Source organism: Corvus hawaiiensis, chromosome 18 (assembly GCF_020740725.1).
Source record: "Corvus hawaiiensis isolate bCorHaw1 chromosome 18, bCorHaw1.pri.cur, whole genome shotgun sequence".
In the NCBI taxonomy this organism is placed as follows: domain Eukaryota; kingdom Metazoa; phylum Chordata; class Aves; order Passeriformes; family Corvidae; genus Corvus; species Corvus hawaiiensis.
Genome location: NC_063230.1, coordinates 2075417 through 2089915, shown reverse-complemented (window position 1 = coordinate 2089915; position 14499 = coordinate 2075417). Strand labels below are relative to the sequence as shown.

The window sequence follows — 14499 nt, the reverse complement described above, 5'->3', positions numbered from 1 at the left end:
ATTTCCATCGTGGTTTGTCAGCCCATCACAATGAACGCTGCAAACAACAGTGAGATGTGCTGAGCAAGGCAAAGGACAACTTGCTTTGCTTGTCACCTCCCAGGGCTTCTCCAAGCCTCGGTTTCTTTGATGTTGTGCCCTCTTTCAACTAACGCCAAACTGCAAAGTTGTATTTTGAAATATTTACCATTCAGTATTTTGGGTCAATTTCTCTTTAAAAAGGGGGTTAATACTACTTAGGATCTATCTGCTTGTGTTACTGAAGACATATTTCATTACTGGCATGAGTGGCTGTGTACAACTGCCTGCCCCCAAGCCAGCCCACCAATGCTGCTTTACAGCTCTTCACTGCATTCCTAATCAAGAGGAAAAATAACAGATTTACTACTCCAAAATCAACTTCCACTGGAGTCTTGCTCAAGGTATTCATTTTTCAGAAGTGGCAATAATTCAGTACAGCAGCTTGGATAAGTTTAGTTACAGTATCACTGAACAAGGAACATCCAGCTTCAAGTCTTCTGAAATCCAGCTCCCCAAAGGAAGGCCAAGAACACCCTATTTAGGAAGTCTTTTGCAGAGTTTGGGTTTTTCCCCCCTCCTTATCAGACTTTGGAAAAGTTCCACCACCACCATGATAGCTATTACAATGTCATTAGTTGCCTCACTCATGCATATACACACACAAATTCCAAAAAAACTTCCTGACGGATCTTACCACAGTTACCTTGTTGTAACTATTTTCAGCATTAATACCCATGAAGAGGAACAAGGCCTCTGAAGCATCCAGTTGTCCCCAGCAAGCCCTACACAGCACACATCCAGTTACCAGCTTAACCTGCAGCCACATTCAGGTGTCAAAACAACTGCTGCTTTCTAGACTTCACATGAAGATTCCAAATCCAAGGAGTTTCAGAAGAAAACCAAAGCCAGGAATCAGCAACTGTGTTTTAAGTGAAGCCTTTACAAACAGTGCTTTTTGCTGGACATCCGTGACTCCAGAAACAGCTTTCCCATTTCAACCAACACTCCAGAAAGCTGCCTGTTTGCCCTCCCTCCCCAGCTCACTTTGCATGGCTCTGCAGGCCCAAGCCTCACTTCCAGGTGCACACTGGTACTTCCTGAAAGAACAGAGCACCTCGGCTCAGAGCAGCACAACCTGACACCTTGTAACAGACTAAACGTCGGAGATACCACTGCTTGCAACAAGATCATGCTGCATTTCTTCCCTGCTACGGCAGGCTGGTTCCTCCCTGTAGCTCTGAGCAGCAGCGATGGACTCGAGGCCTTCCTTAAGGGATGACACATTACTCCTGGAAAACCCACAGCCAGCTGGGGGTCACCTCCTTGACACCAGTACCAGAAATTATTAAGCAGGTAAGGGGAAGAACAGGTCAGGGCTGCTCACACTCCAGTTTACCCTCAGATTTCTGTGGTATCAAGTCCATTCTCTCAGTGCTTCTCAACTGCCCAAAGCAAAGGGACAAAGTTTGGGCTGTTTTGCTAAAGCTGCCCTCCAAATAAGGCCAGTTGACACCAAAGGAGGCTGTGGTTTGTGACCTCTGCCTATGCCACAAGCAGCTGACACGTATGCAAGTCAATGCACACAGCAATCCTGCACCATTCGGGGCTAATGCATCCAAAGATAGAAGCTGGAAAGCAGCAGGGGCTGAGGGCTCCAGCTCTTTGCTGGGCATAGTAAATAGTCCCAGTAAAATGTCAGTATTCCAAATTCCTGAATTGCCACTGACTTCACTTTGAGGTCTTCACTTTGCCACTAACTTCATTTTGAGGTCGTTCATGCAAACCAGTCAGTCATCCTGAAATTTTGAAGCGCCGTGAAGAAAGAAATAGTTGTCTTTTAGCAATCCAGTTAATTCACAAGAATTGCAGCACAAACTGAGTTCTAGGCACATCCCTAAAGCTTTCCCGACAGCACTGGGAAGTTACAGCACCAACACCTAGAAGAGGGCTGAAGTTACAAGTCATGAAGCTCATTTCTCAGAGTTTAAAACCCACACGGGATCTCACAGGCAGATCTCACACCACCAGCTACTCAAGCTCGAGACAAATGCAGAACAGTTGCACGTTTTTGTCTGGGACAATTCAGTTCCTAAGAGGTTATTTTGAGAGAAACATGACATTACTTTGATTCAGCCAGTGAAAGCTACTATGAAACAAGTGCATGTTTAAGTATCTGAATGTTTCACTCTGGTTCGCAGGATGTGATAAGCACTAATTAGGCTGTTTGGAGTCATGTGCTCTGAAGACCCCACTCATACCAAATGGAAGAGTCGTATCCCGTTGTATCCAGTTACACTTCCCAGTAGAAACAGCCTTTACAGCCCTTTGAACTGGGCAGGTGAAAAGATCTCAAGCTCCATGCTGGGCGCCAACCCAGTTCCTCCACGGAGACAATTCCTCTTCCCTGCCCCATCAGACTTGCCAGGCTCCTGCCCGTTACTCCAGCAGCCGAACGATCCCCTTCTCCTTAAGTTACTCCTTTTTTCCAGGTTAATTGCCAGCAAAGCACTGCACAGCCACGTTCCTCCTACTCCTGAAAGCTGACAACATACTTCTCTCCATCATCCTGGCTTGCACGTAGGTGGAATGAGATCTGAGATAAAATATTGTATCCTCTATTTCAGAAGCCTGGGCAGGCTCCATTTCTGTCTCTTCCAGCTGCAGATGGTCGTTTTTATGGAAAATAAATAAATAAAATGAGAGCTTATCAACCTGACCTATTCCACCTTTGTGGTATCATTTGTGGGTTCCATGGCTTGTTCCTTGAGCAGGTTAACATTGATATTTTAATAATTGCTAATGCAGACTGTTCATGCAATAGATAGCAACAGTACCCCAGATAGGCACCTATAGCACTGCCAGTGAGAGAACTCAGCTTGGCTCTCAATTTATCATTCCTATAACCTGAAGTGGGACAAGAGCACCTTTCAGTGCACACACTCAGAAAAACATCACTGTTGGTGCACCTTTGCCCTTCCCCAAGCTCCAAAGCAGGCACAGAACCACTTGTCACTGAAGCATTTTAGAACCCCATGCCCCTCCTTCACTTATCTGCACGAAGTTTCAACACTTACAGCCCAGTATTTCCTGTGCTAGGAAAGAAAGCACCACTTCTATCTCGCAAGCCCACTGTAATCAGTAACAGCTGAAGCAAAGCAGGTATCAGATGTCAGCCTCCTCCCCTCCAGTTTACAAGCACTCCTTCATAAAACCTCCCTCACCTCCACCAAGAAAAGTTCATTTCCAAATACCACATGCTTTAGTAACAGACAAAAGGCATCTCAGTGCTTTATCTGAAGCTCAGAACATGACAGGCACTACAACAAACCTGTCACAGCTCCTTCCGTCACGCTGCCATCCCTTCCCAGTGGACTCGCCTTTGTAACATACATATGCCTTTATTATATTCACCAGAAAGCTAAGCTGCACTTCCACTCAGCACTACCTGACGTGATTCACTAGCCAAGTTCTTTTCTTCTAAAAGAAAGCCTTATTGCATATGGCTACATCACACAAGAAAACAAACAGGTGAGGCACACAGAAGAGTGCCTATGAGACCTGAAGTCTGCAAGAGTTCCGAGCTCACACCCAACCTTCCCACAGTGAGGGAAGTGTGCACAGAAAGGAAAGAAATCAGTTTCCTGTACAGAGTTGTGAAGAAAGACCAGGTCTCATCTGCTGAACAAAAAACATTCTCTAAAAGAATAAGAGTAGGAACAATTTCAATGCACGAACTTAAACTCCATGTTGGGGGGCAAAGCACTTACCAAGGAAGGGCAACATCTGCTCAGATCCCAGCGAAAGAACAGGACTGTTAAAAGGAACACGGGGAAAAGGCGCAATTAAAGTCCCAAAACCACGTAAATAAAAAGCCTGAACAAGTCCCACTTATAAAAGGAACGGGAATTTCGGCCGCACGCACAAGGACAGCCGAACACTGCTGACACCACGGCCCCAGCGGCCGGAGCAGCCGAGCAAGGGCCGGCGGCTGCCAACGGCATGAGACGATCCTCGGCCGGGCTCGGCGGGGACCGGCCACCCCCGCGGGCCGGGCAGGGGGGCGGCAGCACCGGGCGAGGCTCACAGAACACGGGCACCAGGAGCCCCCCTGCACCGGGGAGCCCACCCTGCCCCGGCCGCCCGAACCCCGCAGCGCCGGGCCCGGCCCGGGGCCGCCCGGCATCGCCGCCCGCCCGGGGACAGGAGGCCGCCGCACCGCGGCCGCGGAGCCGGGCCGCCTTCTCCTCCTCCTGCCGGCCGTGCCGAGCGGAGCGGGGCCGAGGGCGCCGTGCCGGCCCCGCCGCCGCCACCCCTCACCCGCAGCCGAGGGGGCGTGTGCGGCCCTCAGTGACAGCGCGGCCGCGCTCCGCCAGGCCCCGGCGCGGCGGGCCGGCCCTCCCCGCCGCGGGACAAGGGGCACCCTGGCGGGTCCTTACCGCTGGGCAGGGCATGGCGCGGAGCCCCCGCCCGTGCCGGGGCGCGGCGTCCTGCCGGGGCCGGGGTCGCTACGGGCTCGGGGCCGCCGCCGCCGCCTCACGGACACAACAACATGGCGGCCGCCAGGCCTCCTCCCTCCTCCCCCCGCGGGGCGGGGCCAGGCGCGCGCCGCTCCCACCCTCCGCCCTGAGGGCATGGGGGGGGCGGCCCCCGGCCCGCGCTGGGGGGACCGTGGAATCCTGGAATCAGGGAATGACGGAATCGTGGAATCACGGCGTCATCAAGGCTGGAAGATCACCTACTGGTTTAAGATCACCTACTGGTTTAAGATCATCTCTACCAGCCGTCAGCCCAGCAGCACCACCGTAACCCCTGAACCACCACACCACATCAGCCAGCGGCAGATGCAGACGCCTCTTGAGCACCCCGAGGGAGGGCGACTCCACCACTTCCCTGGGCAGCCCCTTCCAAGGCCTGACCGCCCGGACAGTGAAAAGTTTTTTTCTGGTCTGTAACGTCGCGGCCCTGCTTGCCTCAGCGCTCGCCGTGCCCTCAGGAGGCGGCTGCCATCCCTCGGCCCCTCAGAGGATGAAAGGCAGGGCCACAGGGGTGAATAAGGGACTGAACATCTCGCTTAGGAGGAGACACTGCGGGAGCCGGGCCTGGCTAGTCTGGAGAAGGGAAGACTGAGAGGAGATCTCATCAATTCGTGCAAATATCTCCAAGCGGTGTCAGAGGGCAGTACCAGACTCTTTTCAGTGGTGCCCAGAGGCAGAACGAGTAGCAATGGCCATAAATTAAAGCACAAGAAGTTCTACCTCAACATGAGGAAGAGCTATCCATTGAGCGGAGCACTGGACCAGCTGCCCAGGGAGGGCATGGAGACTCCCTATCTGGAATAATCCAAACCCTGGACGTGTTCCTGTGTCACCTGCTCAAGGTAACCATCTCCAGCGGGTTGGACTGGGTGATCTTCAGAGGTGCCTCCCAACCCCAGCTATTCTGTGGTTCTGTGATTCTGTGAAGCCACCTCACCCCTTCCCTGTTATCCCCCTGTGGAGTCCATAAGCCCAGCACTGGCTGAGCAAGGTTGTGGAACAGGCAGCCTCTCAGCAGAGGTTTGGCAGCCACCTCAGCCAATCTGTGAGTCAGGTGTGCTGAGGGGGGCTGAGGTGTGTGTACCCACACCTCACAGAATCCACTGCCATCCATCCTCCTTAGGATCCTCAAAAACCCCTGGAGAAACACACTGTTCAACTATAACCTGAGATTAGCTCAGTTGGTCAGAGCATGGTGCTGATAACTCCAAGGCTGTGACTTCCATCCCTATACAGGCCATTCACCTGTGGGTTGGACTTGATGATCCCATTGAACTCAGAACGTTCTGTGATCTACAGAAGCCATTCTGATGCACAAGGTCTTCTGGCCAATGTTTCCTGCATTGCTTTGGTGACATTCAGCTCAGCTGTAGGAACATGTGTGGCCCTACACCACCAGGACACACTCTGTCCAAGCCACCCTGCACAGCCCGCAGCTCCTAAAGCATGAGGTAATGGGGAGCTGGGAGCCAGCACGAGGCAGGACTGCCAAAAAACACGTGGAAACTGAGAGACCGGTGATGAAGTAAAAGGCCTGTGAGCGTTAAGCTACAGAAAACACAGGAAAGCTGGAGAGTGGCAGCAGTGTTGGAGGTGGCAGGAATGTTGCTGGTTCCAAAATGAAGCTCTAGCTAAGCCTTGTGCAATGGAGCTCCTTTCCAGCAGCAAGGTTTATATCTGGGTTTTGTTGCAACTGTGATGGATCATTAATGTTTTATTTTTATACAAATCTTTAATTTACAATACCGTATGTAGGTCAGGTTGTACTTTTGCAGGAGATTTCCACCTGCTCCTCATGTTCGCCTTGATCTGAAATGAAATGCTTGCAAGTAGCTATAAAATGCACTCCTAAATTATCCACAGGACTCTCCCTCTGAGTCCAAGGCTAGTCATTGTAACAGATGGACTTCAGTCTGTCATTAGGTCATGTCTAAGCTGGAAGGAGGATAAATGTTCAGAGGGAACAATGCAAAATACAGGATCCTGTGTCTTCACACTCAGATATGAGCCACGCAGTGAGTTGTGTTCTGGTTTGGCTCCCTTGGTCAGGGTCAGCAAACATTTGAAAGGAAGTCAATCAGCCCCTCTAAAAGGATTTTTTCCAGCAACAAGCCATCATCTGAATGCAAATGTGATGTGAATGTCAATATGTACTTTCAGAGGAACTTTGGAAGAAGTACAGGTAACTGAAGGGAAAAACCAGGATTGCTGGCCTGTTTACACCGGAAAGCAATGAAAATATGTAGAGCCAGTAGAGCTGTAGCTGAAAAGGATGTCTGTTGGCAGCATCAGCAAACAAAATATGAATTTTGAGAAGTCCCTGTTAAATGTTGCCTTTTGCAGTGCGCCTGGAGGGAGATCAAATGTGACCTACTTTGGGAAGCTGGATCCTGGAGACCTGGGGCTCCTGTACAACAGAACCTGCTGGGTGCTCCTTCTGGTCCTTAAAGAGGGGAAAATCCTGCAGTGCCATCCCTGTGGCAGGAAAAGCTGGCACTTCCAGCTGCTTGTTATATTTATATATTTTATCTTTACCAATCTGGTCACACACAGTGCATGGAGACGTTCCGTATCTTGTGTCCCAAACCCCTCCATATCTTGTGTTCCCATCTATTTTTTAATACATGGCCCCATGTTAAATGACTTTTGCTTCTATTTTCCATGATGATCAGGGCAAAGGATGAGAATTATTTTATGGAAATGGAAATTACTGGACCCAAAGGGAGATCAAGGCTTGTGAGAACCTGACACACAGCTCAGGGAACAAGGTTCCCAAACCCAGAGTCCTGAAGGACCTGGAGCGTCTCCTCACTCATCCAGTACAGGGGTTTTAATCTGGGAGGTGGAGGGTGGTAATGAATTATGGAGGAACTCCTGAAGCACTGGTTGGTTTTAAGCAGGAGGAAGTAAAGCAATCCAGTCATTTAGACACCTGTTAGTGTGACCTCAAGAGCATTAAAAGCTTAAAATATAAAATAAAAAGGAAAAAGCTGGGGTGTCATGGAGACAGACAAGTAAGTTTAAAAATGTAAAGTAAAAATGCATTGTGTCTTTACTAAAGATTGATTGCTTTTAACGAAGATTAAACTCCTGATAATTGTTTCCTAGACATGGATATAGAATAGATTTATTAATTTATTCAATAAATTAATGGAAAGCAGGTCCATAAAAAAAGATAGCTAGGTGAAAAGGGTAGGAAAGTCACCTCAAACACACACCAGCTGTGGATGCACAAAGGGAATTTGTGAGATTACGAAGGGAAGAGTGGGCAGAAAGTGCCTGGATTCCCATGTTCCCTCTAACCAGCCTCACCTCCCCGGATCCCAGGACCACAGCCTGGCCCGTGTGTGCTTTTGCTCTTGCACAATATTTTTCAGACAGAACAAAAGGTAGGAGTGAGCTGATGGCATTTGCTGATGGCACAAAGCTGGGAGGCACCGGCCGTGCAGCAGGAATAGCTGTATTGCTGGAAGAGCTGGATAACATGGAGTGCTGGCACACTGGAAATGGGATGAAATTTAATAGTGGAAAGTACAAGGTCATGCCCTTGGGAATTGCTAACAAGAATCTCTGCTGCAAGCTGGGAGCTCATCAGTTGGAAATGACAGAAGAAGGGAAAAATCTGGGTGTATTTGTTGATCTCGAGATGACGACAGACTCCCAATCTGAAGCAGATCTGAAAAAAATCACATATCCCTGGAGGTATTTCCAGGAGATGGGGGAATGTTAATGCCATTATAGAAGGCTCTGCTGCACCTTCTCTGGGATTATGCATGCAGCTCTGGTCACTTTTAATCAGGGGACACAAACTTAAAATGTGACTGGAAAGTAATTATAGGCTAATCCTGATTTTTTTCTTGTACGAGAATCTTGAAATAATTTGTTTAGCCAGAAAACCTGAATGCTGAGAAAAGATACAGTTGTTCTTTGTGAAACTTAGGGAGTAAACACAGCAGTAAACACATCTCCCTTAAGAGCAAGGGTGATGTACAAGAAAACAAGTATCCGATGGCCATGAGAAGTCTGGGCTGAAACATGAGAACACCAGAGCTTCCAGCAGCTCAAGTCCCGAGGCTCTGGGTCATCCTTCCCAGAGCTGCCATCCCCTGATGCTGTTGCCACCAACAGCTGACCCTATAAGCCCAACGAGTCCTTTCCAAACCTCTCTTACCATCTGAGGCACAGCCACTGAGTTACCAATTGGCTTCTTATGGAAAGAGAAGAGGTGCCTGGTGTGGGAAGATATTCCTTGGGCTGCAGTTGCAGCACAAATGTCCCTTGAGTTATTGGCTGTGTTAAAATCTGCACATGGTGGTGGTGAGGTGAGAGCATCCTGTCCTGGGTCATCCCACCCTGGTCCCTCAGGTCACCTTTCCAGAGGCTGGCTTTCGTGCCCATCCTGTACATGAGCTGCAGTCCTGGAGCCATCCCCACCTGGAACAGAGAGAAACAGCAAAACCAAAGGTGTGCCAGGTCCTTTGCTGCCCCTGGTACCACACAGTGACCTTTAATACACTTCCCTCCTGTGGCCCCAACAGCCATCTCAGCCTTTGCAGGCTGTTTCTGTTATGATGAAAAACTGATGGCAGGGTTAGATATGTCTTTAAAAAAACAGTCAGCACACCAAGTCCTGGTTAAGTAAGAATAGTCAGACCACAGAACACATGGGTGTTTGTTTTCTCAGGGCTCCAAACTGGCTCCCTTGGCCAGTTTTTTTACCCAAAACCAGCTCTTCTCATTCCATTTGGTTTGGGTTTTCATCTTTCATCCTATTTAAATGTTTCACTCATTTTGCTCTCCTGGGTTTTTGATGAATGCCTGAAAAGAATTCTGACCCTGACCACAGTATTTACACTCTGTTCCTCCATGTGTAGGTGTTTCCATTCTTCCTGCTCCCATCCAACAAGTGCTATTTCATTGTTCATTCAAGCCAAGTGGCAGCAGGTGACATTGGGGTCAGCACAGCGTGAGGGCCACCCCCTGATTCAAATGTGCCAGGAGACAGGCACCCACTGCCAGTCATCCTGATGGGGCCCCAAAACAGATGCTGTGACTCATTCCCTTGCAAAGTAGATGAATAATTTGAAAATAATGAGATTTTTATTACATACATATCATTTTGGCCAGAACATTTTGCAAGAGCCTCATTTTAGGATTTTTTTGTCTTGTAATAACCCCATTTTACAAGATGTGCCATTAGTGCTTTGCTGCAGGGAAGCAGCTCGAGGACACTGTCTTGGCTACCCATCAAGATGATTATCCCAGGACTACTCAGATATGAAGATTTGGGGGACTCAGAACTTCAAGTTCAGTGGAACAGAGACAACATTTTTGAGCAAACACTGAAAATGGCTTTGGGGACCGTGTTTCCAGGTAGGAGCACAGCTGGCTGAGCCTGGCTCTGCAAGGATGCCACCTGCAAGTCAAACCTGAAGCCATCGGTATTGAGGACGTGCCAGGAGTTCAGTGTGGGCAGAATGTCTGGAAATCTTGGTTTATGGATGTTTATATTATTTTCTTTAACAGACTAATAATCTATATGAGATTAATATTAGATTAATATGGCTTCTTCATTTTCTCCTATGGATCCAGGTTGGGAGAGCTGGGTCTGTTCAGTCGGGAGGGGAGAAGGCTCCAGGGAGAGCTCAGAGCCCCTTGCAGGGCCCAGAGGGGCTCCAGGAGAGCTGGAGAGGGACTTGGGACAAGGCATGGAGGGACAGGACCCAGGGAATGGCTTCCCAGTGCCAGAGGGCAGGGCTGGATGGGAAATAGGAGGGTGGGGAGGCCCTGGCAGAGGCTGCCCAGAGCAGCTGGGGCTGCCCCTGGATCCCTGGAAATGTCCAAGGCCAGGTTGGATGGGGCTTGGAGCAGCCTGGAATAGTGGAAGGTGTCCCTGCCCATGGCAGTGGGTGGGAATGGGGTGAACTTCAAGGTCCCTTCCCACTCAAACCATCCCGTGACATTGTTTGCCTTGTGAGCTAAAAATAAGTAAAAGGTTGAAAACATTTTCTGCTGAACCTGTCTTTTCTCTGGAAAAGCAAACTGGCACAACTCTAACCTGTGTCATGTGCTGTGTTGCTACAACAAAGCTGCCTGAAAAAAAATGCTTTTCGTAATAAACCATATCTATTTTCCCTAATAAGCACTTAATCACCTTCCTCCTGAGGTTGGATAATTAGAGAAACAGCAGGCAAAGAGAGGGCAAGAGGCTGTTGGATCGGAGAAGCTGCTTGAAATATCATTAGAAGATCATATTATTTTAACTGAATATCTTCAGTGATAATTCTTTCCTGTAGACACAGCCTGGTGACCTGCTCAGGGCTGCGCCTGCTGGGAATTCCCACCCACAGGAACTTGCACCATTAAAACTCCAAAGCTGAGCAATTCCTTGGTTCCTCTGGCCAGGAGGATGCTGTACTTGCAGCCTCCTGGAGCAATGGGAACTGGTGTTCCAGCCCCTGCACCGCTGCCAGGCAGGGGGTCAGTTAAGAAGCATCTTAGGTCACCTCTGGTGACTTTCATTAGTGACTGAAATAAAAAATATCCTACAATAAGACTTTAGGCTAAGAATAAACTTAGAGGAGATTAATTGGAGAATGATGGGAAATTGAAAAAATAATTAATAAATTACTGTTGGATCCATCAGGCCAACAGTTTAACACTGACACCTTTGGCTCTGTGGCTGTCAAGGACATGCTGTGGAAGGTGTCATTGTCATTGAAGGGCTCCAGCATGTCCAGGGAAGGGAATGGAGCTGGGAAGGGGCTGGAGCCCCAGGAGCGGCTGAGGGAGCTGGGAAAGGGGCTCAGCCTGGAGCAAAGGAGGCTCAGGGGGGACCTTGTGGCTCTGCACAAGTCCCTGACAGGAGGGGGCAGCCGGGGGGGTCGGGCTCTGCTCGCAGGGAACAGGGACAGGAGGAGAGGGAACGGCCTCAGGCTGGGCCAGGAGAGGTTCAGGTTGAATATTAGGAAAATTTCTTCACTGGAAGGGTTGTAAAGCCCTGGACCAGGCTGCCCAGGGCAGTGGTGGGGTTTCCATCCCTGGAAGTGTTCAAAAAAATGCATGGATGGGACTTAGTGCCATGGTCTAGTTGGCAAGGTGGTGATTGGTCAGACTTGGAAGTCTTTTCCAATCTGCATGATTCTGTGATTCTGTGATTCCAGGGTTTGTAATTTCCATTAGTCCTTGATAAGTTAATGTATATATCATTAAAATAAAATGGAAAAAAGGAAAAAGAAGAGTTGGATTGAAATATTGCAAAGCCCAGGGTTATCATGATTCATGCCTGTTACTGTAATTGCATTTCAGCTGCTTTGAACATTTAATGGCCAATTTCTACAACTTTGCAATTTAGTACTGTGGGTCTCTCTTTTTTTTTAGATTACACATGATGACACTATTTTTTAAGTATGTTTAGAAGTGCTGGCCCTTCAGAGTTCCCTGGCCCTCTGACCGGTGCGTGAGCAGTGTTAAACCCTCTGGGATGTCCCTTGGAGAAGCAGAGGGGACAGCAGGGGCCTCATCTGGTTTGGGTGTGGGGCCCAGAAACTGCTGAGACTCCTGTGTGAGTGGGAAAACAGCTCCCGCTGGGGCTGCTCAACAGCAAAGCAGATCCTCTATCCAGCCCCAGGCTGTCATTTGGGACTTTGAGGTAGAATTTGAGCAAAGGCAGGAGCCGTGGAAGCCTCAGTGCTGCTCAGGAAGGAGGATGCTGGACGGCAGCATCCGTGACAGCCTGGCAAGGAAAACACACTGACCTCCAGCAGCACATTCCTGGGGTCGCTCCAGCCTTTCAGTTTTCCTCCTGTTGCTTTTTGTGCCACTTGAAATGAAAAAGCTGCTTTTGTGTCTTGTCACCATCCGAGTGGGGAGCGGCCTCCCTGCACAGCTGGAGTCAGGAGGTGATCCCTGTGTAGCTGTCACAGCACTGGGACAGCGCTGCCGGAACCAGGGCACTCGTCCCAGGCCTTGACTTGTGACATCTTATCATCCTCACTGTTACACTCAGTGCTGAACAACTTCCTCCTGGCCACGAATCACACCGGGGAAGGGTCCTTTCAATAAAAGCTCCTTTCCAAAGCCTTTTTTCCTGGAGAAATTCTCTTCTTCACATCTGATCCAAAGCCTGCTTGCCCTGTACCTTCAGATGGCTCTGGATTGAACCTCAAAAAATGGATTTTCAGCAGAACCAGCAGCCAGCAAGCTGATTTTAATGCTTTGCTTTATCTGTGCGAGACAGGTCGGCAGTTTCCCTGCACACTGAGATCGGAAAGCTGTAATTTCCATTAAGATTTCAGATTTAACTTTTACTTTTGTGAAGTCTTGAAGGTCTCTGGCATGTTGTGACAGGTGAACAGATGCACTTTTTTTTTGCCAGATAAATTTGTATGAATAGTGTGTCTCCATATAATTATCTAACTGGGTTATACATGAGGAGTTAATATCCCCAATTTTGGGCAGAGGCTCCAACAGCTCCCGGTGCTTTAGGAAATCAAATAGGGAATACACAGTTGGTAAGGTTCAAAAAACACCCCAAAAAGAGGAATAGTGATTCAAAACAGCTCGATGACACATTCAAAGCCCACTGAGTCACCTGGCATCTCACCAGCACTGCTCTGAGGAGGGTTGGCACAGGAGGGGAGATGCCTTTGCAAGGGAATCATGTTTCAGTTGCCAAGCGTTCTCCTCCAGGAAACAGAATTGGAGCAAAGCTTGGATCGACATCATCACCGGAATTTGATTCTGGTAGGCTGCTCTGCACGGCGTGTTGGTGCTGGGGCTCCAGTCCCAAGGTCTGACAGGTGCAGTGATGTTTGAGAAATAGAAACAATGAATATTTCATTTAAAAATTAGTAATTCAACAGAATGGGGGAGATGGCAAGTTCCAGACAGCCCGTCGTGACATTTGCAGTGTGAATCCGTAACACCCAGCTCTGCGTGATGGGAGCAGAGCTCGGGTGTGCTGCTGGCCCTGGGAGAGCCCTTGGGGTGTGCGGCCCCCTGCTCGCTCCCCCCGCGGGGTCACGGGCACCCCAGTGCCAGCACACCCAGCTGCACAGTGGGCAGTCAGAACCCCGGCTGTCCGGAGTGTGCGGGCATGGAGGGCACTGGGAGCGGGACTGGTTCCAGACCATCCCTAACGAGCCACATGACACAGCGCATGGCGTGGTTTCTATTTTAGGCCACTTTGCCATCTAAAGCTGGACTCTGGGCTAAGTTTAAGAGGAGTTCCCTGTGGTCAAGGAGGAGAGCCGAGACCCTTCGGAGCAGAGATCAGTGACGGCTGGATGTGTCTGTGTCACCCCGCGGGCTGGGAAGCGCCCGGTTCCCGGAGTTTCAGAGCGGTGTAAATGTGACTGATGTAACCTGTTCTTATTATCGATTGTGCTCGTATGACTTGACAGGAATTGCCCTCTTCCTGCGCTGTCCGACTGTAATGCACAGACATCTCCCTGGAGAGCAAGGAGAAGTCCCAGCCGAGGGAAGCGGTGAGAGGGCTGTGAGGGTCGCCGGCTGTGACAGGCCCCTGTTCCCGCAGAACCCCTTCCCCTGCCCGGCCTCCCCCCGCCCGTGGCACTGGATGGGGCAGGGCAGCTAAGTTAAAAACGCCTCCTTCAAAAAGGTGATTTATTGAACCAGCTGGTTTTCCTTCAAAGGAAGAACAGCTGGAGGCTCCTTCCCCTCCAAAGACAACCCGCGGACAGTAACTTCGCCCAGCCCCGCGGCTGCAGCCGGTCCGGACGGCGGGTGGGCGTTTGGGACTAAACTGCCCGTTTGGTCACTGCAGCACGGCCCGAGCCCGGCTCCCGCCCTCGGACCCGGACCCGGACCCGGTTCCGCCCCTCGGATCCACAGCCAGACCCAGCCCCGGTCCCACCCCTCGGATCCACAGCCGGACCGGGAGCCGGGACGGTCGCGCCGCCGGGGCGGAGCCTCACCGGGC

General features: G+C 50.0%; 1 protein-coding gene and 1 long non-coding RNA gene across 10 annotated transcripts in view; one reads left to right on the top strand and one right to left on the bottom strand.

Moving 5' to 3' along the window:
• Positions 1-4573, bottom strand: part of MTMR3 (myotubularin related protein 3) — a 74669-nt gene extending 70096 nt beyond the window's left edge. For 5 of the 9 annotated variants that reach the window (XM_048322514.1, XM_048322518.1, XM_048322519.1 and 2 more), the window contains exon 1: positions 4458-4572. In XM_048322514.1, coding sequence (XP_048178471.1) covers positions 4458-4472 — 15 coding nt within the window. In that variant the 5' untranslated portion in view covers positions 4473-4572. Of the gene's footprint in view, positions 1-3788; positions 3833-4457 lie in introns of all 9 variants that reach the window. The other 4 variants (XM_048322515.1, XM_048322517.1, XM_048322513.1 and 1 more) reach the window with 3 other exon arrangements.
• Positions 4574-4658: 85 nt separating this feature from the next.
• LOC125335536 lies at positions 4659-8528 on the top strand. The gene is made up of 2 exons (XR_007207475.1): positions 4659-6225; positions 6900-8528. It is a non-coding gene; the product is annotated as an uncharacterized LOC125335536 (long non-coding RNA).
• The last annotated feature ends 5971 nt before the right edge of the window (positions 8529-14499 follow it).